The sequence below is a fragment of the Castor canadensis genome, chromosome 19 (assembly GCF_047511655.1).
Source record: "Castor canadensis chromosome 19, mCasCan1.hap1v2, whole genome shotgun sequence".
Classification (NCBI taxonomy): Eukaryota; Metazoa; Chordata; class Mammalia; order Rodentia; family Castoridae; genus Castor; species Castor canadensis.
In genome coordinates, this window is record NC_133404.1 from 29,360,040 (window position 1) to 29,376,252 (window position 16,213).

The 16,213-nt window shown below is 48.9% G+C and overlaps 1 protein-coding gene across 5 annotated transcripts in view; it reads right to left on the reverse strand.

Moving 5' to 3' along the window:
* Window positions 1-16,213, reverse strand: part of Lrrk1 (leucine rich repeat kinase 1) — a 147,294-nt gene that overhangs the window by 13,758 nt on the left and 117,323 nt on the right. For all 5 annotated transcript variants that reach the window (XM_074061751.1, XM_020161721.2, XM_074061750.1 and 2 more), the window contains 7 exons: window positions 14,798-14,969; window positions 12,203-12,366; window positions 11,221-11,360; window positions 8,889-9,138; window positions 5,546-5,712; window positions 2,876-3,073; window positions 1,020-1,297 (listed from right to left, as the gene is read on the reverse strand). In XM_074061751.1, the coding sequence (XP_073917852.1) occupies window positions 1,020-1,297; window positions 2,876-3,073; window positions 5,546-5,712; window positions 8,889-9,138; window positions 11,221-11,360; window positions 12,203-12,366; window positions 14,798-14,969 (1,369 nt within the window). The remainder of the gene's footprint in view (window positions 1-1,019; window positions 1,298-2,875; window positions 3,074-5,545; window positions 5,713-8,888; window positions 9,139-11,220; window positions 11,361-12,202; window positions 12,367-14,797; window positions 14,970-16,213) is intronic.

Below are 16,213 nucleotides of genomic sequence, written 5' to 3' on the forward strand. Positions count from 1 at the left end.
ACTCATAAAAAAAAGGAGTGTATCCTAGATAGCAACCCGTATCTCTTCTTATTTTAATTGCCATAGAAAGGCCCAGAAGGAAGGAATTATGCAGGCCCCTATAAAGGTCAAGAAATAACATTCTGGCAGGAGAATGGTGAGATAGATTTGGCAGGGTGAATAATCTTAGTTTCTGGGTGAACACCTTATCTGAGCCATGTGCTATTAAGAAGTTCTTATTTGTATTGCTCTGATTTTCCTTTTCCATTTTGGGTAACAGTCATAGGTGCTGAGTTAACCCACACATGCTAAGGTCATTTTCAATCAATTAGTCAATGACCCATCTGAATACCACCCAATAGCAAGAAATAATAGATAAGGGGAATTTTAACCCTGGGTGATCAATGAACAAGGCTGGCACTAAGTGCAACATACACATTGTGAGATGATTTCAAGTTGTTTGTGTGCCTGCACTCACCAAGCAGCTAAGAGGGAAAAAGAGAAACACATAGCCAACGTCTAAACCCAGTCTGGCTGTCCAGTTGCCTGGGGAGACCACCCTTGTCCTGCCAGGACTTTTAATTTGGCCATCATGAGTGGTCAACACCCATGGGACAGGAGTTTCTGCCATCTTTATTCTGTCTACTCTTCTTGCATCCTGCAAGGGTGGTCCTCTGTTCCCATTTGGTCCATCAAATGTCATAGTTGGGACCCAAATACAGGAAATACCCATTCCTGTCTTGGACTGTTTGTCACAGTTTACAGCTTCCATAATGTTTGTGAATTCAGTTTGAGAATTCTAAAACTAAAGAGAAGTCAACCTTGTCACAAGCAGACAGACATAGTCTCCCAAGCCCTTCTGGTTCAAGACAGAACCTTCCTCATTGAGCATAGAAGAGAAAAAAGCATGCTGGGAGTGGGAATGAGTTTGAACTCAGAAGCCCCAGGTGCTGCCAGGATGGCTTAGCTGGCTTCAGAAAGGCCCAGGGTTTCTGCTTTGCAAGGCTGATCTGGGGGGCAGCAGTGAGCCGGGCAGGTACCTTCTCATCATACACAATGCGAGGTCTGATCTCCGGGGCCTGGTAGCCGGGAGTACCCTCCACACCCAGGGCACCCTCGTGAAAGGACTGCCGCGAGATGCCGTAGTCAGACAGTTTGATGTTGATGTGCTCCTTGACGTCTAGGGACCATACCAGGATGTTGTCCGACTTCAGGTCGCAGAAGATGACATTCTTCTTGTGCAGGTAGGCCAGGCCTGAGGCAATCTGGTAGGCTATTTTTTGGGTGAGCATGTGTCCCAGGGGCATAAAGGAGGAATCTTGCAAAAAAAAAAAAATAGCCATGTTCAAATTCATCAATTTTGATAGAATTCAATCAGCATTATAGCAATTGTCTTCCATTCTTCCCTGATATGGAGGCCCAATGTATTAAAGTCTTATCCCCAGGCTGGGTTGTTAGAGGGAAATGGTGGAATCTTTAAGAGGTGGAGCCTAGGAGAAGGAAGTTAGGTCATTGGGGTGTTATCTTGAAGGGAATTTGGGGACCCCAGTCCTCCTCTGTCTCTTTTTGCTTCCTGGTTGCTATGACGTGAGTAGATTTCTCTTCCAGGCTCCCTCCATGACTTACTGTGCCACCACAGACCCAAAGCAACAGGGCCAAGTGACCATAGACTTAAATCTCTGAAACCACAAACCTAAATAAACCTTTCTTTCTTATAAGTTGTTTAGCTCATGTATTTTGTCATAGTGATGGAAGGAGACTAACAGTTTACATTGAATGGATACATCCTCACTCTTCTCCATTCTGGATGTCAGAAGGGCATCCAGAAAATGATCCTCTTAAATGGAATAGTGTTTAGGTTAGAAATGTTTGTTGTTAGAGTTCCTTTCTTGGTACGTCATGCCTGGAATCACTAGCGTTTTTAACTAAAGGATTCAAAATCTTTACAGTTCTGCTGAAGCAGGTACACTTCAGATATAAGAACTTCATTAACAATTTTCTTTTTCAGGTGGGCATGGTGGTTCACACCTGTAATCTCAGCTACTTGGGCAATGTGGGTAAGTGGACCTTGAGTTTATGGCAGGCCAAAGCAAAAAGGTATTGAGATCCCATCTCAAAAAACAAAGTGAAAATAAAAGGGATGGGGGCATGGCACAAACGGTTAGGTCACTTGCCCAGTAAGCAAGAGGCCATGGGTTCAATCCTCCATACCACAACAAAACAAAAAGCAAAACCTTTTCCACTGAGGGAGAAGTGAATGATTTTTAACAACCTTGTTTCCCCAGTCAAAAGACAGAAAAGACGAGAGCCACCTCCCCTGCCTCTTATTTTGTAACTAGAGTTTAGTCATTTATTTCTCCAGGTGAATTCTCTTTAAATTCCTTTGAAGAAGAAAATGATATAACTGACCCCAGGTGTCAGTCTTAACGATGGTGGCAGCCTGGAGCATTCTGGTTAGAGGAGAAGATGGTGGGTTTGGGGCGCTACCCACTGCCCTTGGGCTTACTGGGGCTGCCTCATTTTTGATGCCCTCCCAGTGGGGACTGTTATTACTCTCCTTTTACAGGCAAGTCAATCAAGCAGCTTCCTGGGTTATGGGAGGGAAGCAGGACTTGGAACCTGGTTCTCCCTGTCACCAAAGTGTGAGCTTTTGGGGTCCCGCCAATGTTACACCTGGTGTTTGAACTGGGTGAGGTGCCTTTCCCTGGGACTGGGCGTGTCCTGGGATCTGTGAGACCTCCCCCTCCCATGGCTCTGCTTCTGCACCCAAGACAGCGGGGGGGGGCCTCTGGGCCCACGACTTCCCTGAGCTCTGCACTGCCAGCTCCGGGCTCTGCTGGCCTCCCATGCTGGGCGCAGGCAGCCCCATGCTGCATGTCCTCTGGTTGCCGGGTACCTTTAGCATTCTCAGACAGCACTGTGTTGAGACTGCTCAGCGGGGCGAGCTCCAGGGCGAAGCAGAGCGGGTGGATGCTGATGCCAATCAGGGACACGATGCAGGGGTGCTGCAGGGCGTGCAGCATACTGGCCTCCTGCCGGAATTCTGAGAAGTTCTTCATGGCATCTGTGGCCCGCAGGTGCCTCAGCATGGTGTCTGTGGGGGACAACAGCCATTGGTCACCCAGGGAGGACAAGGGATGGTTAGATCCAGGAGTAGGCTGGGTAGGCGGGGGCCTGCCACACTCAGAGCTGCCATACAGGGGCTGGATCAGAGAGGCCAGGTGGTATCTGGTCCTGAAGGGTGGCACTGTGGGCTGATACCAAGGCCCTCCTCAAGGGCTAACATGGTCTACTTGGCTCCTCAATGGAGGACTGCCACATGTCCCCACCCTCACCATCCACAGAGGGCTCTTGTAGCCACATGGGGTTCTCATTATGTCTTATTCCTCTTGCATCCCTGGTGTGTCACCGGGAGCCTGGTTCACGAGATGTCCAGAATGTACGAGGCCCCTCCCTCTCCACCTTCTGGGAGGCTGAGGATTTGGTCACCGCGGTCACCTTATTCCTTACCAAGTAGCTAGAACCACTGAAGGTGAAAACAGCCACCATTCTCCCATCAGCTAGAGAGAAAACTGTCCACAGCCACTGGCCTGTGACTGTCATCTCAGACCAGAGGAAAAAGGTCTACAGTCAGCAATGAATAATATCTAACTCTTTGCCTGTGACCTTGAAATTCATCCCCCATCTGAGGCCTGAGCCAGACGCTGGAGAAGTCAGAACACTGCTCCAGACTGTGACTCCCCACTTAGAATCAGCTGGCCTTGAGGCCACCAGGAAGGAGGGAGCCAGGTTCTCCTTGTCCTCTAGTGGCCTGTTTCTGTCCTTTCCCTATGGTCAGATGTTGAAGTTGGGGACTGTCGGAGGTGAGAGTTCAAACAGCATGAAAACCTTGGTGATTAAAATGCACCGATTATGCAAGATCTCTGGGTTCTTTAGTGTCAAGGTTTTGTTTTCCACATTGGGTCTTTAACTCATGAAGAATTTATTTTTTATTACGGTGTGAGATCAGCAACAAATCTGATCTCCACTCAGTGAATATGGTGCCTTTCTCCTCTGACCTGCAATATCACCTCTGCTGTGTGCCAGCTTCCTGCATCCACACAGGCCTGTGCAAAAACTGCCACCTGTAGACACCAGAAGTCATGACACTTGCAGGGCAGTCCTCGTTCCCTTGCCTTTCATTGTTGAATTTTCTCAGCTCTTAGACCTCTCTCACTGCACATATATTTCACAGGCAGTCAAATTATATGTACCACGCCCTGTTGGAATTCAGATGAGAACTAAACAAAAGCACACACTGGTTATTATGCAATACCTTATTTTTTTTACTGCTATTGTGGAGGGTATTTTCTGATGGGTCACGGCTGTGTCTGGGAAAGCTGTGGAATTCTGATTTTCTGCTCACGTCTAGCAAGCTCTAACGCTTGTCAACCAAGTCTGTGTAGAAAGCCACATTCTCTTCAAACGAATGTAATTTTGTCACTTCCTTTCCATTTTATTTTCTTTATATTTTTTCTATGATTCTAATTTTTCTACCAAAAGTATAAATTGGCTTTAAGATCATAAAGATGACCTTCCCAGAGCCTGGGGTAATGAGAAATATAATTTAGCTGGCTGGGGTGAGGGGCCGCACTGGTTGGTATTATGATCTGAATGCATGCCCCAAAGCTCATGGGTTACAAATTTCATTCCATGCAACATCATTGGAACATGGACCCTAATAAGGGAGCCAAATTAGGTCATTGGAGTTGATGAGCGCATGAATGGATTAATGTGGCTACCTCAAGAATGGGTTAGTTATCATGGGAGCGGGTTTGTTATAGAAACAAGTTTGGCCTCCTTCTTGCTCTCTGGCTCTCACCCTGGTACCTTCCTCACGGGGATGATGAGGTGTGAAACTCTTACCAGATACCAGCACCTGGTTCTCAGGCTTCCCAACTTCAGGAAGCACGAACCAAATCAATTTCTATGGTTGGAAATGACCTAGCATTTGGTATTCTATGTCAGCAGCAGAAAAGACTAAGACAGTGATGGGTCACTATTGGTGGAGAACATCCCGGACCACATATGATGCGTGGGGCTCTATGCCACCTCTTGGGTGGACAGAGGGAGTTGCTTTTTTTGTGGGGGCGGGGAAGATGTGTCCCAGTTCATCCGTCTGGAGTGCCCACTTTCCTGCCTGCACAAGACATGGCTCAGAGGGCTCTTTGAGGGAAGGGGTCCACTGAGGTCACACTGCCTGCTCACCATGTGCCAGGCCCTGGGTCCAGAGCAGGTAGAGACAGAGAGTAGGATGGTCCCACTCTCAGCACTCATGTCTAGACTGGCAGGTAATCTCTAAGAACAACTTTCCAGCCTCGCTCAGCCTGGCCCTCCCGCCTGGCCCCTGCCAAGCACAAAGCAGAGCTGCCCTGGGTCCATGCTGGCCTCGTCCACCTTCCTCTCCTCTACCCACGTGCAGGTGTGGCCTCAGGCCTTTCTAAGGTGGCCGGAGTTTAGACAGAAGCCCTGAAAAAACAAAACAAAACAAAACAAAACAAATAGTGCTGGGTGAGGGCACCTTTACCTGCTGGGACATTTGCAAAATTCTTGAATTTCTTGATCTGGAATCTCTTCACAGCCACAGGCTGGCTCTGATACCGGGCCCGATAGATGACGGTGCCACTGCCACCCTGGCCCAGGATACTGTTTTCATCCTCACTGTGTTCCAGCCTGCTGTTCTCCAGGAAGAGCCTGCACACACACCAAGCAGGGGTCAGGTGGGCGACTGACCTCGGGCACGTGAGATAGGTCCTTGGGTCATTTGTTCCCATGGAGGAGGGGTCACAGTTCAAAGCCATCTGGGCACTTGGATTCATTTGGGCTAACTCTGGCTTTGTCATATGCTAGGCAAATGTGGGCAACTCAGCCTTGCCAAGCCTCAGTCTCCTCTGTAAAGCTGGCTCATTTCGGGCACCGCCGAGAGATGCCGAAGCTACCTGGCTCAGGGGCAGATTCAAGATGGTGGGCACAGAACAGGAGTCTTGCTGGAAGTTCCACTCTGAAGACACTTGCATGTACTTACTGCTAGGTTTGTTGCTTCTCTACTTTTTATTAGGCAAAGACAGTATAGGCAAAGACAGATCTGCCGTGCAGATCTGCCCAGCTGCAGGACCCAGTGTTCCACAATCCAGGACAAGGATTTTTACCCAAAGGCAGGGAGTTGTGGCCACCCTGCAGGTCTGGGTGTTCTAGCCCTCATGAGAACAGAGACTGCTGGGAATACGGCCAGTTGCTCCTAGGCTTGGCTTTCTCTGCAGACCACCATGGACCTGGAGGCTCTCAACTAGGAAGTCCAGGCCTGCACAGACCAGAGGCCGAGGGCTTTCAAGGCAGGACAGATGGAGGCCAGGCCAGAAGGGTCAGGAGTGCAAGCCCTCTGTGAGCTTTGACTCTTGGGTGTGCACCCTTCCTTCCCCCACAATCCCTGGGCCCTCACCAGGATCTGCTAACCCTGCCTTTTATCTCTGAGATCCTCTTTTCCTATAAAACAATGGAGTAAAGAGGCAAAGCATGAAGCAGAGAAGGGAGGGAGGGGCCAGGCGCCAGTGGCTCGTGCCTGAAAAAAACCCATCACACAAAGGGCTGGTGGAGTGGCTCAAGGTGTAGGCCCTGAGTTCAAACCCCAGCACCATGAAAACAAACAAACGAAAAACCAAAAAAAAAAAAAAGGAAAGAAAAATAAAAAAGGAAAGGAAGAAGAGAGGGAGAGGAAAGGCAGCTTGTTCTGGTAAGGTCTACCTCAGTTCTTCATCAGTGACTTCTGCCAGGTGCCTGCCATCCAGGCTTATCCTGGTCCTCAGGCCCACAGGCTGATTTTCCCAGCCCTACCAGAGGGACCCACACTTCTGAACCGGCTTTGCAACTTCTAAGACTGAATCCTCTTCTATGCCCACTGCAGCCCACGGGCTGAAGACGGACTACGGCCATTCTCCAAGTGCCCACCAGAACCACCTGCTTGGGAAATGTGGAAGCTACCTAGGATGGACACGGGAGCCATAGGAGCACTGGGAATCCTTCCAGGTCTTTCCATTAGGACTTGTGCAGGCTCTGGAAGTGTGTTTTTGTAGGAGCCACAGCGCAGAGCTCTGCCTGCCCAACTCCAAGATGGGGGTGTGAGATGCTTTGGGACTTTGGTTGGGCCCTCGCTGAGGACCTGAGCAACTCTGCTGCACTGTGAATCCTGCTCAGTGGTTGGGGTTCCCTTTCTTGCCAAGTAATCTCATTTCAGAACGATGCTGTGGTCTGAGATTAGATCCAAACCAACAGAGACAGTCCAATCCAGCTTCTCAAATTCCATAGAGTTAATTCTACAGCCCATGAACTGTTCAGTGGGGCTGTCTAAGCTGAGCCACACATGTAGCAGAGTTCAACAAATAAATGAAAATTCTACACCTTTGGAGGTGCTTAATGGGAAATTCTCTAAAAACTAGATTTGTAGGTAGGCAAAGCTGAATGTGGTACCTGAGAATGCAGAAAACCTCATGGAGCGAGGGGCGTTGTGAGGAAGAGTGTGTTGTCAAGTCCATCTGGGAGGCTTTCAGGGTGCCAGAAAGAGCTGGGGGAGGGGCCTCCAGTGCAGGGAGCTTTTCCTTTATTTATTATTATTTCTTTTCAAAGCTGTGTATTGAACCCAGGACTTGTGCTTATTAGGTATGTGCACCATCACCAAGATACCCTCCAGACACATGGTTTGGAACCCCCAATTCTGCAAATTCACAGAGTTCTCTGCATTGACTTGAAGCCAATTGGAAAAATAAGAATAGAAATATTCTTATCAAAGAGTTTAATTTCTTTCCTTCTTCCTTCCTTGCTCTCTGTTCCTTCCTTCCTTCCTTCCCTCCCTCCTTCCTTCCTCCTTCCTCTCTTCCCCTCTTCCTTCCTTTCTTTCCCTTCCTTCCTTCCCTCCTTCCTTCCTTCCTTGCTCTCTCCTCCTTCCTTCCTGTCTCCCCTCTTCCTTCCTTTCTTTCCCTTCCTTCCTTCCTCTCTCCTCTCTTCCTTCCTTTCCCTTCCTTCCTGCTCTTCCTTCTTTCCTTCCTTCTCTCCTTCCTTCCTTCCTTCATTCCTCTCTCCCTCCCTCACTTCCCTTCTTCCATCCTTCCTTTTGCAGTACTGAGGACAGAAGCCAGGGCCTTACATGTGCTAGGGCAAGTGCTTTACCCAAGTAAAAACCCAAGTTTAATTTTCTTTAAAAACCAGATATAGCATGCATTTGAGTGACAAAGTGACAGGACTTCACAAACTCCAAAAATGTTGGGAACCACTAATATCCAAGTCCTAGGTCCGAATTCCAATGGATTCCTGAGGACTGGGATTTGGTGCCCATTTCCTGTGCCATGGGACTACAAAACGTCTTCTGTTTTCTCCAGCACTGTCTCCCCAGTTATCATCTTAGATGAGTACAGGTAGCATAAACTCTCAGGAGAGTTGGGCGAGGAGTCTAAATTTGCAGTCGTAGGGGACTGAGCCTGTAGGTTTGGGGTGTCCACTTCCTCGATGACCAGAGCATGGCTGTGTTTGCTTCTATTCTCCCAGCTGGCTGAGAGGTAGGACTTGGAGGGGAGGCTGGCAGGAAGAAAGCAATGACAGGGGAAGAAAGCGCAAGGTCCCAGATGGCTTCACCTGTGAGATGTCCAGTGGGGTCTGTCAGAAACCAAAGCCAATGGCCTGGTTCCATTCAGGCAGCTTAGGATGGGGACATAAAGGTCACCTAAGATGAGAAGTAATGGCTGAAGCAGTTACTGCCACCCGAAGAGTGGGCCACCATGGTGACCTGGATGGGTCTGCCTTGGGTTGGACCAGCACCTGTACTGCTAGGGGCACAGCTCTATGACCTGCACCTGTGCCCTGGGAGGGGCGTGGGAGCATACCTGGCTGGAAAGTCAGTCATAAACAGCTCGGGGACCAGCTCCTGGAGTGGTACAGGGACATCTGGGTGTCTGGGGCAGGAGATGAAGTCCCGTTCAATGGCTGTCAGCACGCAGTCTTCCATGTCAAAATACTGTACTTCCTCTGATTTCTCACTTGGATCCGCATGGTAGGCCCAGGATGTCTCACAGACTGGGCAGGGCACGTACTGCTCCATGAGTGGGGTCCCATCACTTTCTGTGGCCGTCAGGGCTAAATGGAGCCAGAAAAGGAGACAGCTCATATGAAAAGGTGGCAGGTGGGTCATCTGAGCTGTACCTTGCAACCCCAGGCCTAATGGGCCTTCCCAACAAGGGTTCTGTCTGCCCCCTGCACCCCAAGAAGTCTGAAACCCAATGCCACACTTGGACAGGGTTTGAACTCAGGGCCTTGACCTTGTTAGGCAGGCACTCTACCACTCAAGCCACACCCCCCAGCCCTTTTTGTTTTTGCTCTTTTTCAAATAGGGTCTTGCGTTTTTATGCCTGGGGCTGGCCTGGACATCAGTCTTCCTATTCACACTTCCCACATAGCTGGGATGACAGATGCATGCCACCACACCCAGTTTTCATTGGTTGAGATGGGGTCTCACTAACTTTTTTTTTTGTTCAGGCTGGCCTCAAACTACAATCCTCCTGATCTCTGCCTCCAGAGTGGCTAGAACTACAGGCTTGAGCCACCATGCCCAGTCTTAGGTGCCTTTTTAGACAACACAAGTGTTGATCCTGGAAGATTTCACAGGGAGGTGTGGGAATGTGCCTGAAAATTGCTGGGGTCTAGACTCTGAGCCACAGGCAAGCTGGTGGAGCAGGGGTGACAAGAGGGGTAGGGACCCCACCTGCATAGCTGGGTACAGGATCTGAGTTATACTCCAACAACCCAATCACAGCTAGCAAGTGAGGAAGGAACCATTTTTAAATTGTGAAACATAGACTTTAAATTACTTTGATGCTTTCTAGAATCCAATGTGGGGGTGATGAGTTCAAATTATCCTATGGAAGCCAGTCATTTGACATGGGGTTCCCTGAGCAGAAGACATAACTTTTCTGTGTGCCTCTGACAGGAGACCCGTGGAAGTGGCCTCGGACTGGGCCAGCAACCAGCTTTGTGCAGGACAGGAGGTGGATGCCTGGTATCTCCTGAGCACATCTGACATGCACTGGTTCCCACTGGGAGGTGCTCCTGGCTGCTGGCTCCAGGGCACCTTGTCTCAGGTGTTTACCTGAGTCTTTCTGTCTCAGGTGACTGTCTGCTGGTCTCATCTGCCAAATTCCCCACCTGTTCAGGTTCACAGAGTACCCAGAGGGTTGATATGGGTATAGAGAACCCCCTTGGATGGCCAAGAGCACCCAAATAACACACCGATGGCTTTCTCTGAACCCCTTTTAAAGCCATTTTTCCTTGTTGGTCACTCTTCTGACCAACAAGGAACCCCAAGCCTTAAAGAAAGCCAGACTTCAGAGCCTGGAATGTGCACCCAGTGGTATCCCACAAGCTCCTCAGCACATTTCTTGATGCTCTCCTGGGGTGCAGGGGTCTTGGGCAGGTAAGAAGGCTGGTTGGGAGGCAGGGGGCTTCTCTGAGCAGGCAGGGGTTGGAGCTGGGACCCCAAGCCCTCTTCCCAGCTCAGCCTCCAGCTTTCAGAGGTGGAGAGAGAGCTCATCTACCTCACCTCCCTGTCATTGTCACCACAGGCTCCTCCCGGAAGGCCACTCTGGAGCTTTGCCTCTACCTCAGTAGCAAAACAAATGGGTGACCTGGGCAGCTTCACTTCAAAAACTATTTTCTTTGGGTGAACTGTCAATGAAGAAATGAATCCTGAGGGTCTGAGAAGCGCCATGTGGACAGTTTGATCACCACTGGGTTGGATGGGGGTGGGGGACAGAGAAGAAGACTAAGGTTCTTTAGCAGCTGTTGCTCCCTCCACACCCTTCCCCCCTTCCCAGCTCCCCCCTAACCTCAGACCATTGCCTTCGCTGAGTACAGTGAACACCTGCAAGTCTCACATGGAGCACGTCCTTGGGCCACCCATGGGACTCACAGTCCTCTCCCTTCTTAATAGGGCGGACAGCCAGGAGGCCAACTCCTGCTTCATTCTTTGTGGGGTCTGGACCCACGTCTTCTGCACAGCAGAGCTGGACTCCCCTACAGTCAGGACTATTAAGAACACTGTCCCCCCCTTTCTTGAGCTGAATCCTGGTAGGATTTTTGTCTCCACCCCTACCAGAAGCAGCCTCACCCTGATTTATAAAGAAATATAAGCATGATAGACTTGGTTCTAGAATGTTCTCTTACCGGGAAACCATTGATCGATCAAGGAGTTGACATGATCTGTGATGAATGCCATGGCTGAGAAGTCCCTTATTTCTGATTGGCAGACAATTTTAATTCCTCCACTTTTTTTCTTTTTCCAGTTCACATCAGAAGATTCCACACTGCGACCCAGAAATGAAAAAGAGTCCATTGCTACTCTGCCCAGGGGTCCTGGGGGTAATTATTCTATCTCCAAGCCCCTGGGACCTGCAGCACTGGTGGGTGGCTCCTCCATTGGAGGACCTACCTTGTCCTTGTCCCCTCTCCTCTACACCTCCCAACTCAGCAAAGTGGCCCGCAGAGGACTTTGCAGTAAGGATGTCCCAGGTGTGACCCCCAGGGAGCTCCTTTATTCCCTGAACCATGGTGTTCCCATCTGTCAAGTGGCACCTGTGAGCTTCAGGCACAAAGACTAGCCCACTCAGGCACCCCAAAAAGTGACTCCCCCCTCTCCCCCCTCTTTTCCTCACAGAGTAAAAGATTATTTTGAAAGAATTCACTGCAAATATTAAATAATCTTGTGTGTGGATCATTCATTAAATCTGTTGAGATGACTTTATATCTCTGTGTTTCTCTCAAAAGAGGAATAGGGTATCTTGTTGGGTGAGTGTGGGATTGGGTCTAGGGCTTTTCTCAGAGCAGGGGCTGAGCTGATTGCCCCCTTAAGAGACTGGAAGATGCATCTTTCCCCACTGGGCTCAGTGGTTGCCTGTTTCCCTCAAGTCTGGCTGCAGCCACCACATCAGCCTTCTTTTTCTGCAGAAGAAGTGTAGGAATGGTAAGGACACAGGGACCTCTGGGACTTTCAAGGGAGGGTCTCACAATTCTAGCAAGCTGTCATGATGGGCCCTCTCAGGACCAGAATTCTGGGCACCAAATGCGTAGGATGTGTGCAGGGCTGACACAGGGATGGCGGCCAAGGCACCACACTGCCCCAGACAGCTGGGCTTTCAGATGTTCCCACCTGAGGTAGCCACCGTCAAAAGTGACCAGAAGTCCTTCCTGCCAGTAGATGGTCTGATTTCTTTTCACTCTGAATGTGCTACAGCGATTTCTCTGGTTTCCTGTAAAACTGTAAATGGCGACTTTCCTGTTCCTGCTTTTGGTATTCTTCCTGTTTTCAAAAAGCTGACAGACAGAGAGAAAAGACCCTGTTTAAGTATTCCGAGTTCCACGCTGACCCTGTGCAGAGCTCTGAGGAGGCCCCATCCTGATAAATCACCATCTCATCCCTGCTTCCAAATTAAATGCTCCACAATCTGGAGGAGTCTCCAGGGTACCAGATTTTCCAGGCAACTGGAAATAGCCTTTGCTTTTCAAAAATCTTTTCCAGCCCTGACTTCACAAGTAAATCTTTCTGTTAGAAAATATTTACAAGACAAGAAAATGTGAGAGAAAAATAAAAGATTAATTTCACACTAAGCAGAAAAATCATTAAGATTTTGGTAGCTATGATTCCAAGATTCTTTTTCCCTATCTACATATATGTTAACAACATCTGTGTCTACCTTGTATTTTAAGTTTCCGTGCTCTGGGGGCTAGTGAGGTTGTGCTTGCCTACCACACACAAGGCCTTGGAGATCAGACCCTTGTACCAAAAAATAGACTTCGAAAACCCTGTTTTCCCTATGCCATTAAAAATTCACTTAAACCCGGGCATGGTGGCTCATAGCTATGATCCCACATACACCAGAAGCAGAGATCAGGAAGATCAAGGGAACAGGCTAGCCCAGGCAAAAAAGTTAGCAAGGCTCCATCTCAACCAATCAGCCTAGCATTGTGGCTGTCATCCCAGTTATGTGGGAGGCACCAGTAGGAGGATCGTAGTCTGAGGCTGGCCCTGGACAAAAACTTAAGACCCTATTTGAAACTTGAAAAATAGTCAAAGCAAAAAAGGGCAGGGGGTGTGGCTCAAGTGGTAGAGCACTTGCTTAGCAAGTGCAAGACCCTGAGTTCAAACCTCAGTACTGCCACACACACACACACACACACACACAAAGTCACTTAAAATTCATTTGTCTGAAGTTATGAAGTCTAGTCATTTCTTGAACTATTCCCTTCGCTTGGCATTTTAGGTTGGTTTCAACTTTTTGCTCTCTCAGATACACAGTCATGAACATCAAAAACACACAGATTTCTCTGGTTTTAGATGGTTTCCTTACTTCAGATCCTTTCGAAGGATCTGAAGGTCTGTAAGCCCCTGGTTTTGAAATCACAGACTGTTATCTACACTGACCACCAGGGTCAGGAATCACCAGGACGGGGTACTACGTTTAGCTGATCTGACAGGTGAGAAAAGTGGTATCCCACTGCTGCGTGAGCTTTAACACCTCTCATCAGTCAATGACTTCTTGTTTTTTCCTGAATTTCAATACAAGGCTGAATTTTGGGAGCGGGATGCTGCTGGGACGGCGGCCTGTTTCTGCACCCATCTGGGCCCCACTGGAGAGCTTGGCCTCTCCAGATGCTGGGGACGCACTGACCTCCCACTTAGAATGCAGCAGGACACAGAGTTCAAAGGCAGGACAGGGGGAGGATGGAACCCTAGGAGAGTCAGCACAGGCACTCTCTCCCTCACCCCTGCACGCTCCTGGCATCATTAAAAAATGTCCCATTCTGCAAACACAGGCTGCCACAGTTCTGATTGATTCTCAGGCTCTGGTGTTTATTGTTCTTTCCATTTTAATAAAAAGGGAAGATCAAAGAACATCTACGTTGAGCCAAGAAGTTAGAATTCACTGAGGGCATTCTATGTGGCAAAAAGTAAACTTGGACAGAGATCCACGTCAGAAGGTTCACAGTCAGTGCTTATCCAGGGGTTCACCAACTGCTGAGTGTGGCGGGGTCCCCTGGAGGGCTTTTGGAAAACAAATAGCTGAGTTTTCTTCTGGAGTTTTTGAGGTAGTGGGTCTGGAGTAGGGCTTAATAATTTGTATTTCTTACATTTCCAGGTAAGTCGGGTCTCGGAACCCCACTTAGAGATCCATCACACTAGGCAAATACTCTGTGTCCTCCTCTTCCATGACTGCTGACAGCGAGATCATTGCTCTATAACACCAGCTGAACCCCCAGAACCTAAGTCTTTGGGTTGGCTCTTGGTTTTTACCAGAGCAAGTTAAACAGCCTTAAAACATTCCGATACCCGGATGTTGACACCTGAGATTCTGACTTGGGTGGTCTGTGTCCATTAGAACCATCCCCTCCTCCCAAGTGAGTCCAGGGTACAGCCAGGGGGACAGGACCATCTTTTGGTGATCTGTGGCACACCCTGGAGAATAGTTTGAAAAGTTAACTCTCAGGTCAGTCAGTGAACACCTACTGAGCCAGAACCACTGAAGGGTGGCGCCAGCAACCTGAGCTCTTGTTAGAACAAGCACTGCAGGTGAGCTACAAGGTGGGCTAATGTTTGGAAACCCTGCAGCAATAGGGAGAGTCTATCTAAGCCAGGTGGGCAGCAGGAGAACGATCTCCAGGTTCCACTAGCACAGAGGACAGCTCCCTCCCACAGGGTGCACCTGCAGGTGCCCTGCATGCCTCCCCCTGCAGAAACCGCAGTTACCTGCAGGTCCATCTCGGCCAAGCTGATTAGCATCCGTGCTATGAACCTTTGCCAGAAGCCAACGGGCACAAAACTCATCTTAAACACTCGCTGGATGGTGTTGGCCGTGGGGTGCCTCATGCCGTGGGTGTCCAGCCCAGGTTTGGATGGAAGGAGGTGAGGCAGGAGGTAGCTGAAACACATAACGGGGATTGGTGACCAGCTGGGCCTTGACCACTGCTGACAGCCAGGCCTCGGGGAGGGAGGCCCCTCTGCTGACATGGTCCAGGCCGCAGGGCATCCTCCTGGTAGGACCCTCAGGATTCTATTTTTAGAAGGAGAGCGTGGTTTATAAACTGAGAATAGGAATCCATATGGTCACAGGCACAGTGAAGACACTTATCAAGGTTTCTAAGAGAGACTAGAATGATGCTAAGCAGAGATGTGAAGACATCTGTGGTCACAAAAATGTCAGACACAGCACATCAGAGTCCTCAGCAAGCTGGGGTGTGGTTGGGGGATCACTTAACATTGACTTTGCTTGGTGGAGTATAAACAAATACAGCTGCACAGTTCTAAGGGCACTGCAGATATTGGGGTCAGAGTAACTTTTTTTTGGTCTTTAAAGCTGTTTGTTGTTCTTGGCCAAGGGACACGACACAATTGCCTTAAAAGCTAGAATGTGGCTATTCTGTGCAAAGGAGGATGTTTTATGAGAACACTTGTGGCCATTGTAAAAATGCTGATCACCAAGGTTCGTGTCTGTTGTCGTTTCAAATGGCTGAACCTGGTGGGGGGTGGTCTTTCCAAAAGCGTGTCTGGAAACTGGCAGGATCTGTGTGCTGTGAGCAGAAGGAACAGTTGGGGGTGGGAGTGAGGGTGGCAGACAGGGGACAGACACAGGGTGGCCACACGAAGGGGCAGTCCCCAGGGATGCAGAAGCTGGATTCTTTTCCTAACAAAGGCTCTGCCTTCTGCCATCCTAATCCTCTTAAAATAAATCCACTTCAGTTCAATAGATGTCTTTAGAATTTTCTGGAAGACACTCCCCTAAAACTTTTTATCATTTTCATGGGTTCCAAATTCATGGATTCAACTAATCCCAGAATGAAAATACTTTTTTAAATGGTGACTGTACTAAACACATACAGATTTTTTTCCTTATAATTATTCCCCAAACAATACAGTATAGCAATGCACTGCATAGCAGCTGTGTTGTATTAGGGATTACAAGGCATCAGAGATGTTTTAAAGTATGTGAAGGACGTGAATAGGTATCAAACCTTACACCACTTTGTGTAAGGAATTTGAGCAACTGTGGATTGTGGTGTCCTTGTGCAGTCCTAGAACCAATCCCCTCTGGATATAGAGGGATGGCTATATAAGGAAAATTCAATGACAGCCTGGAGGCTCAAGTTCATAGGTCAAATCTCAGCC